The sequence below is a fragment of the Saccostrea echinata genome, unplaced genomic scaffold (assembly GCF_033153115.1).
Source record: "Saccostrea echinata isolate AGI-Se365-2 ecotype Australia unplaced genomic scaffold, CSIRO_AGI_Sech_v1 ptg000029l, whole genome shotgun sequence".
Taxonomy (NCBI): domain Eukaryota; kingdom Metazoa; phylum Mollusca; class Bivalvia; order Ostreida; family Ostreidae; genus Saccostrea; species Saccostrea echinata.
The window spans coordinates 24,219,203-24,237,500 of NW_026889778.1; the positions used below are offsets into that span (position 1 = coordinate 24,219,203).

At 32.6% G+C, this 18,298-nt stretch overlaps 1 protein-coding gene and 1 long non-coding RNA gene across 2 annotated transcripts; both read right to left on the bottom strand.

The window, feature by feature from the left end:
• Positions 1–5,724: 5,724 nt before the first annotated feature.
• On the bottom strand, positions 5,725–16,361 carry LOC133195725 (uncharacterized). The gene is made up of 13 exons (XM_061331655.1): positions 16,275–16,361; positions 14,173–14,220; positions 13,494–13,550; positions 13,277–13,339; positions 12,961–13,014; positions 12,644–12,679; positions 11,925–11,978; positions 11,761–11,820; positions 10,905–10,940; positions 7,845–7,874; positions 6,605–6,730; positions 6,051–6,230; positions 5,725–5,808 (listed from the first exon to the last, which is right to left on the bottom strand). Exons 1-13 carry the CDS (start codon positions 16,299–16,301, stop codon positions 5,758–5,760), a joined length of 822 nt encoding a protein of 273 aa, XP_061187639.1. The 5' UTR covers positions 16,302–16,361; the 3' UTR covers positions 5,725–5,757.
• A 45-nt stretch (positions 16,362–16,406) lies between these two features.
• LOC133195730 (uncharacterized) lies at positions 16,407–18,262 on the bottom strand. The gene is made up of 4 exons (XR_009722238.1): positions 18,227–18,262; positions 18,038–18,100; positions 17,545–17,642; positions 16,407–16,554 (listed from the first exon to the last, which is right to left on the bottom strand). It is a non-coding gene; the product is annotated as an uncharacterized LOC133195730 (long non-coding RNA).
• Positions 18,263–18,298: the final 36 nt, after the last annotated feature.

Consider the following 18,298-nt stretch of genomic DNA (forward strand, 5'->3'; position numbering starts at 1 on the left):
TTAAAATTTACCAATCTTGATTATAAGAAGCCTTATGCAAATGATTTTTTTTTTCAAAATTTAACCAGGACTATTGAGGGAATAGTAAATTTTAAAAACATGTTCTCTGCTAATATTTTATAAAGGACAGTGTGTATTATAGATGCTTATCGATATGTATTTGTGCATTCTATAATTTGTTGCCACTGTTTCTTAACTTTGGAAGTTTTAATCATGAAATAGTCCACAGTTTTTAAGCTCACCTGAGCCAAATTAAAGCTCAAGTGAGCTTTTCTGATCGAAATTTTTCCATTGTCATCGGCGTCATTGTTGCAAACTTTTCACATTTTCATCTTCTCAAGAACCACTGGGCCAATTTCATCCAAACTTGCCACAAAGTATCCCTGGGTAAAGCGAATTCAAGTTTGTTCAAATAAAGGGCCTTGCCTTCTTCCAAAAGGAGATAATTAAAAATTTTTGAAAAATTAATGGCATCATTTAAAAACCTTCTCAAGAACCACTGTGCTTGACAAATATGAAACTTTTGTGGAATCATTGTGAGGTAGTGTAAATTCAAATTTGTTCAAATCATGACCCCCGAGGGTAGGGTGGGGCCACAATAGGGGAATAAAAGTTCCACATAGGAATACATAGGAAAAAATCTTTTAAAAATTCTCCTTGAGAACAGCATAAAAGTGATTGGTCAGATTTATACTTACTAATACTGAACTGATTAATTTTCTGCTTTTTCCTTGCCAGAGTGCTCAAGTGAGCGATGTGGCCCCTGGGCCTCTTGTATTATGTAGTAGTGTCATCATTTATCTATTCTTTAGAATTTCTTATTACGAATGTGCAAATGGATATGAATAAGTATGTTGAATGAAAAACATTGGCCACTGTAGTTCTCGTTCCTGGAGCACTGGTTTAGCATTTTGGAAACCTTGGCACTGACTTTAAAATGATAATTTCAACTCCTTTTATGTCATGAATTCAGAAGACCAATTCAAAAATGAAAAACAAATATTCACATGTGAAAGGCAAATAAATTAAACCTTTAATTTTTAGGTCACCTGAGTCACTCAGGTGACTTATTGCTATCTGTTTTTGTCCGTCGTGCGTTAACATTTAAACATTTTCTTCTCTGAAACTGCTCAACCAATTTTGGCATATAGCATATATGGGTGAAGGGGGACAAAAATTGTGAATTTCATGGTCCCTGCCCCCTGGGGCCTTAGGGGTGGGGCTAAAACCACCAAAATTGATGCAATCTTTAAAAACCTTCTTTACTCCTGGACATCAAGCAGTCAAACTGTTGGCATGATTGTGATATGAGCCCTCTATCAAAATTGTGAGATTCATAGCCCCAGGGTTAGGGGTTCTGGTGCTAGGGCGGGGCTATATAGATCATATAGTGAAAATGCATTATTTCTTTGAAAATCTTCTCTGCTCCTGGGTATGAAATAAACTAACTAAGTACATAGTTATGTTTAGAAAGACTGCCTCTTCTAAAATTGTGAATTTCATGGCCCCTGGGTCCGGGGTTCTGGCGTTAGGGCGGGGCTCTATTGATTATATAGTGAAAATGCATTAAATCTTTGAAAATCTTCTTCTCTGCTCCTGGGTATTAAATAAATTAACTAAGTATATAGCTATGATGAGCATAACTGCCTCTTTCAAAATTATGAAATTCATGGCCCCTGGGCCAAGGGTTCTGGTGATTATGTAGTAAAAATTCATAATTTCTTTCAAAATATTTTTTTCGACTCCTGGCTATAAAGCAAAAAACAAGTGTATAGTTATGATGAGCAAGGATGCTTTTACAAAATTTTTAAAACTTGTGGTTCCAGGGGTTCTGTTGTTTCTCGGGGGGAGGGGGAGGGGGGGGGGGCTCTATTTGATTTTATAGTGAAAATGTGTGAATTCTTTGAAAATTTTCATGGTAATAGTGATAAAAGGGGGACAGATAGAAAGATACTAGATCAATTATTTTGTTGATCTTAATCGTACTATTTTTCTTGCTATGGGGCAACAAAGCTTCATTTATCAGTTTATGGATTCTCTAAATTATTGTACTTGGGTGACCGTTAAGGCCCTTGGGCCTCTTGTTTGTTATACTTTCTTTGAGAAAAATGTATTTATATAATTGGAAACTTTGGGTTAAACCTGTAAAAATTGATGCAATTTCAAAAATCTCTACTTATGGACATTCAGCATACAAAACAAGCACATAGTTATGATGAGCAGGGGTGCCTCTACTAAAATTGTGATATTTATTGCCCCAGCTTCTTCTCTACTACTGGACAATTAACAGACAAACCAAGCAGATTGTTGTGGTGAACAGGGATGTCTCAACCAAAATTGTGAAATTCTTGGCCCCTGAGTTCTGCTTTTAGGGCGTGCCTTTAATGAATGTATAGGAAACTCTATCTTTTTTTGCTATTTGGCTTCTAGCAGTCATACTGAGTGTATGGTTAGGATAATCAAGGAAAATTGTGATATTCATGACCCTGGGTCAGAGCTTTTGGCATTAAACACAGGTATACCTGCTCCAAAAAACTTTAACCTCATCCAACATCTGACACCTTTGGCTTAGATTCAGCATCCGAATATGTCAATTCTTAAAGGTGCTTAGACACAGATTTGAAGTTAATATTTTCTCAAATTTTCTGTATAATATCACGACATATATATTGCAATAGCATTTCACACGAAAATTAAAAACTTCTTTTATCTGGAAATTATTGGAACTATGAATTCCTGGACGCGTTTGATTAACACATCATTGCACTTTCACAAATTTTATCTTTATCCTTAATATTTAAGAAAAGAAGCTATTTTTGTGTATTAATGAAAAACATTACATCTATAATCCAGAAAATTCAGAGTAGAAATATGGGAAAGCAAACCCCCTCACTAATATCGTCAGCCCGTGCTCAGTGTTGTGTACAGAGTTTAACAAATTGAATACACCCGTGAAACGTAAACTGTTTTTGTAAACAGGGCACGAGCTCTGTTATTCTTAATGTTTACGATTCACCGGGTGTGTTCAATTGTTAAAGTCTGCACACACCACTGAGCACAGACTGACAATACTGTGAGTGGGTTTTGCTTTCGAACATTTCTACTCTGAATTTTTCTGGGTTATAGTTTTAATATTTTTCATTAATACACAACAAAATTGCCACTTTTCTTAAGTATTAAGACTAAAACTCAATTTGTGAAAGTGCAAGGATGTGTCAATCAAACGCGTCCAGAAATTTGAAGTTTCAATAACTTCGAGATGAAATAATATTTTTATTATATTTTAGTATGAAATGCTCTAGCAACATACAAGCCATGAAATTATGCAGAAAATTTGAGAAAATATTAACTTCAAATCTGTGTCCAAGCACCTTTAAGTATCACAAGATACATCAACTGTCCAAGTTTAGCAGAAATTCTATCAGTAATAAGTTAATAACTATGATATGGCCATCACAGGATGTCTGCTCCAAGAAATTTAACCTATTCCAAAAACGTTTACTTCATCCAGCATCTGAGATTCAGCATCCAAGTATATTTAGTGCATAAGTATACCCAGATGCACAATCCTTGCAAGTTTGGTGAAGTTCAGACCTGTAATAAAATACATATGGGACCTGCTCCCAAAAATTTAACAGACACTTTCTCTCAGTAAATTAAAAATTGTGATGCAAATATTTCAAACTCCTTAAAAAACTACTCTTTGGGATTCTTTACAGTTTTCATGTAAAGAATGATAGTTTGCCATATGCCATCTCACTTACAAGATTGAAAATGAAGTAAACATGATTTTGTTGTACATGGAACCAGTAAGCATGTTCAAGGTAACAGTGTTGTACTGTAGTCCTTTTGACCATGAGGAGCAACCATGTTATGGTAAAGATGCTGGATGCAGAAATTAATACCACAAAGCAGCTTTTACTTGCAGAGTAAGAGACCAAATAAAGTGGACAAGTCATATTATCATCACTTTCAAAGTCATGTTTGTTCATAAAGGAATTTATTGAATCAAATTGTTTATTGTGATAAAATTGGAGCTGTGACATTACTACCTCCAATAATACTCTCAGTTACAATGCTAAAAAACTAAGGATTACAAAAAGTATTTCAGTATTACATATACTAGTATATAAATGTAGTGTAATTGGAGCGGCCACATTACCGCCCCCGATAAAAAAACTCCAGTTGCAATACTAAAAAACTTACGATTACAAAAAGTATTTCAGTATTACATATACTAGTAAATAAATGTAGTGTAATTGGAGCAGCCACATTACCGCCCCGATAAAGCTCTCCAGTTACAATACTGAAAACTAATGAATACAAAAAGTATTTCAGTATTACATATATATAAATGTAGTGTAATTGGAGCGGCCACATTACCGCCCCCGATAAAACTCCAGTTACAATACTAAAAAAACTAACGAATACAAAAAGTATTTCAGTATTACATATATATAAATGTTTTACATATATATAAATGTAGTGTAATTGGAGTGGCCACATTACCACCCCCGATAAAACTCCAGTTACAATACTAAAAAAACTAACGAATACAAAAAGTATTTCAGTATTTCATATTATATAAATGTAGTGTAATTGGAGCGGCCACATTACCGCCCCCGATAAAACTCCAGTTACAATACTAAAAAAACTAACAAATACAAAAAGTATTTCAGTATTACATATATATAAATGTTTTACATATATATAAATGTAGTGTAATTGGAGTGGCCACATTACCATCCCCGATAAAACTCCAGTTACAATACTAAAAAAACTAACGAATACAAAAAGTATTTCAGTATTACATATATATAAATGTTTTACATATATATAAATGTAGTGTAATTGGAGTGGCCACATTACCGCCCCCGAAAAAAATCCAGTTACAATACTAAAAAAACTCACGAATACAAAAAGTATTTCAGTATTACATATATATAAATGTAGTGTAATTGGAGTGGCCACATTACCGCCCCCGATAAAACTCCAGTTACAATACTAAAAAAACTAACGAATACAAAAAGTATTTCAGTATTACATATATATAAATGTTTTACATATATATAAATGTAGTGTAATTGGAGTGGCCACATTACCGCCCCCGAAAAAAATCCAGTTACAATACTAAAAAAACTCACGAATACAAAAAGTATTTCAGTATTACATATATATAAATGTAGTGTAATTGGAGCGGCCACATTACCACCCCCGATAAAACTCCAGTTACAATACTAAAAAAACTAACAAATACAAAAAGTATTTCAGTATTTCATATTATATAAATGTAGTGTAATTGGAGTGGCCACATTACCGCCCCCGATAAAACTCCAGTTACAATACTAAAAAAACTAACGAATACAAAAAGTATTTCAGTATTACATATATATAAATGTTTTACATATATATAAATGTAGTGTAATTGGAGTGGCCACATTACCGCCCCCGAAAAAAATCCAGTTACAATACTAAAAAAACTCACGAATACAAAAAGTATTTCAGTATTACATATATATAAATGTAGTGTAATTGGAGCGGCCACATTACCACCCCCGATAAAACTCCAGTTACAATACTAAAAAAACTAACAAATACAAAAAGTATTTCAGTATTTCATATTATATAAATGTAGTGTAATTGGAGTGGCCACATTACCGCCCCCGAAAAAAACTCCAGTTACAATACTAAAAAACTAATGATTACAAAAGTAAAGCAAAGAAGGCCGCCACAAAATTCCTGAAAGCTGCTGACTGGCTAAATCAGGACATCCCCAAGACCAGTAAAGGTATCATTTACAGCAAAACACTGAAAAGGTGAAAATAATTTTTTCTCAATGTATTTCTTTCGACATATTTCAGTATTCATTTTTTTATGCCATTAAATTTTTGCCTACTCAGAAATAATTCTTGGTGGTTTTGGAGTGAATTTAGCTAATTGAATGAATCTAATTCTAACTACAGTTAACTGCTTAATACAGAGACTGACTTTATGACATCCATGCAATTACAATTCTTTGCATCTTCAGAGATGGTACATGAAATACCTACCCCTTCACGAAGGTATAAGACATCCGGCAACTCCTCTACCTTAACTTTATAGCTGTTGCCCAATTCATATATATGGGGGCATCCTTTGTTCTGGCAACTGGTTGGGGATGAGCACTCTAAATGGAACACCGGGGGAAGAATTTCTGGATCCATTTGTTGTATAATCCAGCTATATACACTCTAAGAAATAATAATGACATAATTAGGTGTTTATAACTTGTATTTATTCATGTGCTTAATTTAATAAAAATTAAATACCAAAGTACAAGAAATCATGCAAGTTATTGAATTTTAATTCAAATCAGCACATGAAATGCTGGCACACAGGGTATATGATTTATACTTGGAGCAATTTAAGTAACACATAAAATTAGGTTCTTCAGTACCTGCACATATACCTAATTTAATGTATATGAAAATAAAAATTATGTTTACAATACATGCATCTTGTATGGTAGCTACATGTATTGCATACAATTTACTTTAAATTTGTTACTCTTAAGTGTTTAACAAAGTTGTATCTCCTTGATACACTCCTCCTCTAATTAACATACCTTGACTGTGTCACCATATTTAAACGGTCGATTTATCGCAAGACCTCCATGACATTCGTAAACAACACACAGATTTTTTCTGACATCCTCTTTCGTCGGGAAGTCGATGAAGGTGCTCTCTGCAAACTTGAAAAAATAAACTCATGTTTATTTCAAATATGTATATTTCATTTTAAGCTAGATAAACAAAACTAATAAAAATAATTTTGTCCAGAACAGTAATTCTACAGCATGTATAGTTGCAAAATCGTTTTATATTTGAAATATTTTTTGTTTTAGTTATTTCATTTAGTGCCTTATGTAAAATTGTTAAGTAGGATGATAGTACAAATTGTGAGCGACCAATATACATGTATTTATTATGTAATTGACCTCGATAAGAGCATTGCTCTTGATGAGCAACCTAATGTATATATAAAGGGGTAGAGAACGTGTGTTGCAGGGAGTTATTTTTTTAGTAAACAAGAGTCAGTGCTGTTCAAGGATATTATATATATATATATATATATATATATATATATATATATATATATATATATATATATATATATATATATATATATCATGTAAGAAATTCTAAATGGAATTAAACAGTTTTTATTTAAAGAACAGTTTCCGACAAACAAAGAATACAAAGATTAAATCTGTCATATGTAAAATGTTGTGTGCCATTTACACAAAATACAATAAAAGCATTTCAGAAATTCTTCAATTTTCTAAACATATAAGGGGATTCACCTTGATATCTCACACAAGCTTCTTTCGTGTAGCATGTTAGTAACTTGTACTGTAGATTCCCATTTCATGGTGGGGAATTATTATCAACATAAAAATGCCACAAGTACCCCTCATAGATCTTAAAATCTTGGGATTATTTTGATTAGTTTTCTGCTATCTGTAAACTATATGAAATTACATGTTCACATATAACAAAACTTTGGTGCTCACAATTTTATGTTCTCATGATTTGAAACAAATTTAAATGGCAGAATCATGAAATTGAGTACTCTTGTAATGTGAGGAACCTACAGTATTATTTATATGAACTTTAGTATTAATTTAAATCATGCCTTCACAAGTATGCATGTTCCTCTCTGTCTAAAATATGATATCATAAAGTATCTTATTGTGTGCATAAATGCATGGAAACTGTGTTAATAACAAGAATTACTTTACATTTTTAATTCCCTCCACGTTGATAGACACATACGCAATACAAAACTTAAACAACTATGCTTACCAACTGCCTTTCTCTTTTTTTCTGCATCATCTGTAAGAATTAAGGATAAAATCCAATTGAAGCAGTTTTTACTACAAGAAAACATTCTCCACAAGGCTCTCATAAATGTCCATGCATGCAAGCTTACACAGCATTCATATGGTTGAGTAAAAATGGAATTTTGGTAATCTAATTTCTATCAACACAATGATGAGGGAAGGAATGAAAAGAGTACCTAATTCCAAAACAGACAAGCTAATTCAGATAATCTGTGTCCCAGCTTAATGAAACAAGATACCCATGGGACACATCGCTCACCTAAGGACATTGGGTTAGGCAAAAGCACAAATCAGTCCAGTATTGAAAAGATTAGAGGGGGGGGGGCTTGAATTTTAAACTACCTGATGATGCTTCCATGTCAATATAACAAATGGCTTTGTTGTACTTGAGAAGATTTTAAAAAAAGAATTCCCATATATTCCTTTGTAAAAATTTGATCCCCCATTGTGGCTCCTTCCTATGCCAGGGGTCATCATTTGAACTTGAATCTACACTACCTGAGGATGCTTCAATATCAATATGACTAAACATAGCTTTTCTGTTCTTGAGAAAAAAAAGATATTCTTATATTTTCCTATGTAAGACTTTGATCTCTCATTGTGGCCCCACCCTACCCCCGGGAATCGTGGTTTGAATAAGATAAAATCTACACTACCTGAGGATGCTTCCATATAAATATGACCAATCATGGCTTTGCTTTTCTTGAGAAGAAGATTTTTAAAGACTTTTTTCCTATATATTTCTATGTAAAATATTTTTTTCCTATATATTTTCTATGTAAAACTTTGATCGTCCATTGTGGCCCCGCCCTACCACCGGAGGTCATAATTTGTACAAAATTGAATCTTCACTACCTGAGGATGTTTCCACAGGAGTTTCAACTTTCCTGGCCATGTGATTCTTGAAAAAAGGATTTTTAAAAAATGGTATTAATTTTTCAATAAATCTTAATTATGTCCCCTTGGAAGGGGGCGTGGCCCTTCATTTGAACAAACTTGAACCCCTTAACCCAAGGATGCTCTGTGGCAAGTTGGTTGAAACTGGCTCAGTGGTTCTGGAGAAGAAGTCGAAAATGCAAGTAGTTTAGAGACAGACGGACTACAGACAAAATGTGATCAGAAAAGCTCACTTGTGCTTTCAAGCTCAGGTGAGCTAAAGAGAAGAGCATGAGTGGATTGGGAGAGGGGGGGACACTTTAAAAAGGGCCAGGGCCAAAGGGAGTTATGGTATAAATTTCATTGCAAAAGCTTCTTGAGATATCGCCCAGAAATGAAAGTTTTACACACACACAGAATGTATGAAATTACGGCATTGACTTAATTTGACCTTAAAATAAATAGGGGTTTTCCTTAGTCCATAGGGATTTGTGGTATAAAATTTCACTGCAAAAGAAAGCTCAAAGGCTTCTTGAGATTTCATGCGAAAACAAAAGTGTTAAAACAGAGAGAATTAATGAATTTATGACTTGATTTTTTCCCTTTTGACCTAAAAATACAGGTCCATAGAAAGCAATTTTAGTTTGGGGGGGGGGGCACTATCAACTACCAAAGATTCCTTGACGAGCAAAAAACATAGGTAATCAAAGATTACGAAGCTCACCTCAACGAATGTTATCAGTAAAAGTTATGCAAATCTCACATCATATTTTCTTTATAGTTAGTGTGCATCCTGAAAACAATATTCATGCAAGTTCTGTGTAAGAAGGTCTTATAGTTCGTTGGGAATTGACCTGTTCCAAAAACTTTAAGCTTTTCACAAATCAAGAAAATGTCAGACTTTCATTTCCTACATCTGAAGCAAGTCTGGAATGCACCATCTATGTAAGTTAAATCATAACAGCCTATATAATTATAGAGCTACTCCAAACACATTGTCATGGTTACTCATTTGGAAAATGTAGGTCAGATCCAGCATCTGAAGCAAGTCTGGTAGTGCCCATCCCTAGATACATCAACCATGCAAGTTGGTCCAGGTATGGCTTATAGTTACTTGGGAATGAACCTGCTCCAAAAACTTTAACCTGGTCACCCATCTGGAAAATGTAGATCAGATCCAGCATCCGAAGCAAGTGTGACAGTGTCCATCCCTAGATGCATCATCCATGCAAGTTTGGTCCAGGTAGGGCTTATAGTTACTTGGGAATAGACTTGCTTCTAAAACTTTAACCGGGACGCCGATGCTAACGCCGACACCGGGGGTATAACATAAGCTCATCTCGACTTCGTCGAGGTGAGCTAAAAAAAAGGCGGGGCATCAGATGTTATTATTGAGGGGGCACAGGCATATAGTAGCCATGTTCTCTATAGTATTCTACAAGTGGCAAATTTAAATGGGGGGGGGGGGCACCCCCTCTTTCCTACGGTCATGAAATAAATAGGGATCTCTCTTAGGCCTTAGGGAGTTGTTGTGTATTATTTCACTGCAAAAGGTCAAAAGCTTTTCCTGTTATCGCTCTGAAACAAGTGTTGCAGACAGACAGAAATACATACAGAAGAACAGACAGACCAAAATTAAAATTCCCCACTTTCAGTTAAAGCAGTGGACAAAAATAAAGTAATCTATATTTTTAAGATGTCTAAATATCATTCAGCATTGTGAACTGACTTAATTCAATATTTCAAAGTCTGACAAACAACAAGTTTTCATCATTACATGAACCCCCTTTCAGTAAAAAAAATTCTTATAATGAATGTTGATTCAAATATTATAAAGTATTTTTTACACCAAAAACATCCTTTTCTTGTTTATTACTAAAAAGAAGCATTTTGTTTACCAATAATATAGAGCACTTTTAAGTGTAATTATCAATGTAACAAAATAACAAATAACAAAAACTATTGAGACTCTTCTTCCCCCTCCCCCTTCCATTCTTTAACTACATGTATATCTAGAGTTCAACCTCAGGCAGGGGCAGAAGTGGAGCTCTATCACTGCATTTTTCTTTGTGGTTTGTGTGTTTGTCTGTGGACACACACACAGTCCCACAAACATAGAGAGAGAGAAATAATAACTGATACTTACTTCCTCAAAGTCTTTCAGGATATTGTCTTCATCCACCTGTATATATGAATAAACATTAATGTATACAAGAAATACCCACAAGAAATCATAAATTTTTAGATAAGCAAATAAATATTAGAAAAAACAAGATGATCCCGGCCCTTATAGGTCACCTGAGTATCATGTAATAACTTTCCAACAACTGAATTTGGTTCATGTTTTAAACCAGAGGCCATGAAATTCACAATTTTGAAAGAGGCACCATTGCTCATCATAAATGTCTGATTAATACCATGGAGCAGATTTCAAAGCATTAATTCATTTTCAGTATATAATCATTAATCATCCCTTTCCTGATGTGTATGCATAGAGTGACAGACCAAGGCATATGGGCATTACAGACCAGTTGCAGTAAAACATGCTTACAGTAAAGTGCCAGAGACAAATGAATTTGCATTATTTATTGCAATCCATGGATCATAACACAGGGCTGAAAACATGAATTTATGAAAAGCACAATTGCTGTGTTTTGATTACCTTATTTAGCCTGCATACCATATCTGGTAGCATTTCAGGTTAAATTTTTTTTTAACTTTTTCAACATTTTTTCAGGGAATGTCGAGTATTCATCTATGTGAGAAAAAATGTAAACTGACCCAAGTTATGTTATATATCGTACGACATATTAGGTATATATATGAAATTCAAGCCTCAAATGAAGGAAAGGAATGTTTTTAAAAAATACACTAACACTGGTTATTCTATGTAGCAATTTCTTGTCATCAAAGACTTTTTTGTGTCAAAAATAAATAAATAGATACATGTATATGTAGTTCAAGCTCTTGATGTTTAACCTGCAAATTTCAGAAATCAATACCTTATTTTCAAGATTTGATGTCCAGTCTTCATCATCTGTACATATAGATGCATCTGTATCCTAAAATTGTCAAGTAAATCAACATTACATTACATTACAGTACATTACATTACATTACACTACATTACATTAAATTACATTATATTACATTACATTACATGTACCTTTAATGTCATAGGTAAAGGAATATCTGGCAGCTCTTCACTGTCTTTCTCAATCTGCAAATGTATTTTGTAGATCCATTATCAATGGTATGTTATATAATTGTGAAAGCTATTGTGAAAAGTCATCAAAGTGATGTTATTTTATTTTTAAAACATAAACAACTGGCTTATTCCAAGGATCGTATAAAAGTTCAAAATTTCAATTCCCCAATTTGGCATACTCTGGTATATAATGGTATATCAGAATGGTATTGTAAAGAGATCAACCTTTTCACAAATAGATTTTTTTTTTTTTTGCTTTGTTGACAAATTTTTTGGTAACACATTTACTATCATTTTGAAAATACAAGCGATTATGTACAATACTTGAAAATGGCATTCTTAGGTGTTTTTTTTAAACCTAACAATATCTTAGAACCAAAGTTTGTAATACAGAACATTACAAGTAATGTTAATTTTGTTTTAAATACAAATACACTTCAGAGGATGCAACTTTATTTCACCGTCAGAGTACATGAAAATCAAACCTGTTGAAATCTGTTGAAAATCATACCCATTAAATTTATACTTGGCCTTTTTAAATTTCCAGTTATTCCCTGTAAGCTTACCAAAAAATAAAGGAATAAAAAAATTTGCTTGAAAATTGACTCAAACTATGGGGAGTGTGTTGGGTGGGAATTGTTAAAACAAAACAAATTCAGTGAGTTTTGTAATCTTACTGATGATTGTCCAGGGCTGGATGTTCTCTTCTCTTTCTGCAAACAAAGGAGTAAATATATATCTGTTAGTGAGAATATATCATTAAGTATTTGTGTGGCAGATCTGTGAATAAAATATAATTTTTTAAATATTTCTAAGTCTCAATTTATCTGAAAAAAAAAAGAATTATCTCCCTTTTTGCAATTTTCTAAGCACCATGGAAACTTAATAGGGATAACATAAAATGCATCAATTAAATGAACACAAGTAAAACCTGTCCAATTGTACATTACTTTAATATGGACTTATATAATTGTAAAAAAAAACACTTTGTTACCTTTGAAGGAGAATGAAGCATGGGTAGATCTTCGTCAATAGCTGCTACATGTACCTATTGTAAAATATGAAATTCAAAATTCAATCTGAAATGGGCAACTCATAGTCTCATATAGATTAAAACTTGCATAGTTCACCAGTTGTAACAATCTGACAAAGTTTAAAGGGCTAAATACAATGCATTTTACAATAATTCATGTATATACTGATTGTTTGTCCATTACCTCATAACCACCAAATATCATCTACATTTGTTTATATAGTGCAGTTAAAATAAAACTGTAATCTTGCTATCCAAGAGAAAATTATCAAATTACCACTTTGGATGGTGTACAAACAGGTGTACTTGTTTTAGGGGTTTCTGTCTTCAATTTCTTTTCCTATAAGAATAATCATTTCTGTAAATTATATGTAGATTGTGTGTAAAATGATATGTGCAAATAAAAAAGTTATTTTTCAAGCAATTTCTTGCATATGATTGATAAATATTCTCTAAGAATTCCTTAAACCAATTATTACTTGTGCTAAACTTACAGGGTCTTCAAACTCGTCTTCCGAGTCAGAGAGGACAATGCGCTGACTTTTTGGCTTCTGTTAAAAAAATTGAAGAATAAATCATAATCATCCAAGGAGAGATACTGTATGATGATTACTTGATATTTATTTTACAATTTATCTGGTTACTGGTTACTGTCAGGCAGTTGGACATCAAAATAAGTCCAATGCACATACACACACACCACTTCTCGGTTAGAAGTTTAAAGAAAAACATCATTTCCTAATTATTTCAGTGAAACAGATGATTATATGAGAACCTGTAAAATTAATCATATTATTTGTAAGACTTTTTTTTCTTGTAATGCATCTGAATTATAGAGATCTATACCTATCATTTGCTGTATGGATTGTATGCATCTATCATATGCTGTATGGTTATCGGAAATAAACCGTGGGCAAAGCGGGCACTTTCAATATATTTACTGACAGAGCCAACCAGTCTTATGAATTTGTATGTATAATTTTCAGCTAAAGGTACAGTATTTCTTTACATGATGGAACTTTATGAGGTTCACAAAATTTATGTGTCATTGTAAGGAAGACAATTAATATACATGTCATGCAAATTTAGAAACCACTGAAATTAAAACTGTATACTGTATAAAGTATCATATGAAGATATCTACCATATCATATGTATTATTAAGGTACTTACATTTACCCCGCTTCCTGACAACACATTATCTGATTCAATGCTTGGACCCTTTAGAAAATACAACAAAATTGCAAGATTGAAAAATATATTAAAATTTAGACATCCAACCAAAGCATTCTATTCAAAATTGTGACTAATGATATCTGTATACTGTAACATAACTGAAATGAACAATGTACATCAGTATCCAAAGCTTAATTGTTATTACAGTTTTACAACAAGGTTTCAATGATTTTTACTTAAAATGTATTTCTGGTATTCTAGCTCTACATAGGAAACTCCTTCCTTCCCTAGCTCTTATATGCTGATAATTTATAATGTTCATAAAACAAGAAAAATCTTTCATAATGCATCATTTTATCAGTCTAGACAGTCATGTGACAGGGTGAATAAAACACCAAGTCTCCCAAGGAATAAATATCATATTCCACTCTTTGTAAGTCACATGTGACCATCATTTGATGTAAACAAAAGAATGAATCTAAAATCTTTGAATATCCAAAATCCTTATATCAGAAAACAAAGTCAGCAATAAATTCAAATGATGAAAGAAAAGGACAAATTAACATAAAAAGGTAAACATTCACTGTGTTTTTACCTTAGTAGGGTTGGAAAACTACTGTAAATCACTTTTTATTTGCGGGAACTTCGTTTTGGCGTAATAATACTAGACAGAGTGCTCACAAAAATTTCATTTTCGCATATATTAGTATTCTTTAAGATTATATAGAGCACTAACCACAATTCGTGAAAACTTTGTCTCACTAATAAAGTGTCAATTACTATCTCGCCAAAATAAGCTGTTGCGAAAATTAAGTGATCTACAGTATTAGGAAAATGAAATATTCTGTTTAAAGAACTACGCACGCTAACTCTCGACTCCCGCCTACATTTTACACCCATTTAATTCAATATTAATGACAATTTGGCCGTAAAATCTTTGTTGAATGCAAAGAACAGTTCAATGGTAATTGACTGATGATATTAATACCAGTGTTAAATAGTTAATTACCCCTAATTCCAGCTCTTTAAGTAAGGGGGTAGACGATATTTTTCACTAAAATCGGACTCTTAAGCATGAACACATTTTAAAATATACTTGGATATGAATAAATGTTCCTTAAATCTTTTCTTATGTTTTACTCATATAAAATTAAACATATTTTATTGATAAAATAAAATGTTTTAGCTGTAAACCCCTTTGAAATTGGTGAAAAAATAAGCATTTTTGTTGTTTTTTGTCTGTAAACATATGCCCCCCCCCCCCCCCCCGTTGAAACACAAAAAGCTTCGGTACAAATTTGTGAAATGACAGTCCATATCACCTGTAAAAAGGAATTTTTGTTTCATGGGGGGGGGAGATGTTTTGAAAATATTTTCCATTTTCCGTTGATTTCTATAGTGAAAAACACAAGTTTTCCCAAAATTATAGAGTTATCTCTCTTTGTTTTCCCAAAGAAGTAACGTTTTATGAAAATTCATATAAATATCTCTATAGATTTGAAAAATCATTCAAATGTGTTAACTTTTGAAAATTGACTTGGATGTAGGCAGGAGAACAATACTATCGTTCGCAGTTCTTAACTTAGTAATAGGTTGTTTGGTATAATAACAATTTACTGCTTGAAAGTTTGGGAGATATTAAGGTTTGATCCCCCCAGAACATAGAGAAAATATCAACTTTATAGCTATTAACTCTCATCTGAGAATAATTGATATCATGATTAATTTTCAAAGTTTAATACTGAATACATCAGCACGACAGACCACCTTTGTTCAGAAAAATTTTCATTTCAAAGTTAAAACAAACCAAAATCAATCAAGTGGAACAAAATAACAAATCTTACTTTTTTGACATTTTTTACAATATTTCCTCGTGCTGTAATTCAATTGTTTGAAACTTAAAAGTATTGACTTGTTTCGTCCATCCACAAATAATAATTAATGATGCCCCAAATGTTAAACCCAAATTCTTACATTTTACTGGGCATCCACATACAAAATCTTAATTAAAACAAGCGTTTCTAAAAAATTCAGAGGGCTCTACTAAAAAAAACAATTGATAATTTATAAATTTAGCATTTATGGACACACACACTTACTTGCATATATTTTAACGTAAAATCCATGGTACTTTCTCTTCCCCTTTGAACGCTTCTTTAATTCTTGGTACTTAAGGTCCCGTGGTAACTTTGTGTACGTTTTATCCTCCAACCTCATAGGTACCATTGTGAATGATGTCTTGAACTTGTTTTCCACACTCTGCATCCAATTGTCCATCGAAGAATCTTTCTCAACTCTCAATATCATAGAAGCATCCACTCCATTGAACAATCGTTGGATCCTTTTCTCATTTTGATCCAAGAAGCGAATTTCTAAACACTGGTGTTTAAGAAGAATTTTTTTTCAAAATCAAATATGTTGAAGTAGGGAGCCTAAATAATTTACAAGTAATAGACCAATTAACTCTGTTAATACATACCAACAACAACAGAAATGCACTAGACACTGAGCTATTTTAAATCAAATTCAATTGGACATTGTCATGATTTGGTTTGAACATTTTAATGTTTTATTTTTCCATTTCTGATATTTACAAAGGTTCATAACAGTACAGTAAAACACATTTATAATGAAATGCTGGGGACATACCATTTTACATCATTATTATCAAACCAACAAAACAATTCACTATAATCAGAAGAACTCTTTAATAAGTGTTGACTTATTTTTAATGACAGCCTTCTGAAAAGACATTACAACACACAAACTGAACACAGGCTTCCATGCATTAAATAACATCCTAATCGCACACAAAACATTCGGCTTTTTCCCTTCATCTACCCCAAAATAATTTGATATTGTTACCAAAGAAATAGCATTCTGTTTCCTGGTTGTCAATTCCATGTCTCAATTGACTTTAATATGACATTGGAATAAAACTGCAGTGAATAGAGAACCCAATTCATTATATAACAATTTAAATTGACGCAATGCATCAAATCAGCTGCAAAAAATATATTTAGCATCTTGAAACATTCCGACAAGAATGAGTCCAAAAGAAAAAAAATTATTAACAGAAAAAAAAGTATATGATAGCTTTAATTTTCTGTGTATTTTTTATTCGTTAATTTTCAGTGATCAATTGTTTCAGAGGAGAGTCGAAAATGTTTGTTAACACACCATATACTAACATAGATGGCAATAGGTTAATTGAGTGATTCATGTGACCCCCCCCCCCCTTTTTTTTAACACCCACACACAAAATAGAAGGTCCAAATTTTTTTCAATCTAATAAACTGATGATGCAAATAATAATGGTGACAAAAACACTTGTATATAACTAATTTGTCTTTAATTTCAAGTCTTTACCTCTGGTTTCTCACTCTCTTTGGAGAAGGTGGTACCAATCATCTTCTTTTTACTGGCGATGAATTTTGCCCTCAAAAAATCCAGTTTAGACTTCACTCCTTCATAGACATAAAAAAAGAAAATCTGTCAATTTACAAATCAGTTGTATATAAATGTAGTAGCTTTCATGTGCATTTTAGTCTTTTCAGTTCATTTATTTGTAAATGTATAATTATGGACTAGATATTTACAAAAATATATATTTTGATTTCTGTACAAACTTGGATTTAAGTGTAATTGCTGACCAAAGTGTATGAGGCAAATTTCTTGTCCATTTTATATTTTGCACATGTTTTGTTGCAGTTATAGATACTGAATTACATATGGATGTTTTAAGTCGGAACATGTTTTAATTTTTGCCTGTGCTATAGTTTACCATAATTCTAGTTACTACATTGTTGTTTAGCATATCATAATACTTGTATGTCCTCAGTTAAATATAAAATTTATTTACCTTCATCTTCAATCCTTTTGAAAGGGCCTGTGGACCCACTTCCACTTGGTTTCTGTTCCGCTTCTAAATGACAACAAATAAAATAATTGTTCTACAATCTAGGAGGACATATTACATGCTTACCATCCATCCATTCATCCATTATCTATCCATTTATCTATCTATCTACTGAATATCTATAAGAATTACCTTCACTTGGTACTGTGATATCACGAGTATCTGCAACCCTGCCTAAACAATAATATCCATTTCATTAATACA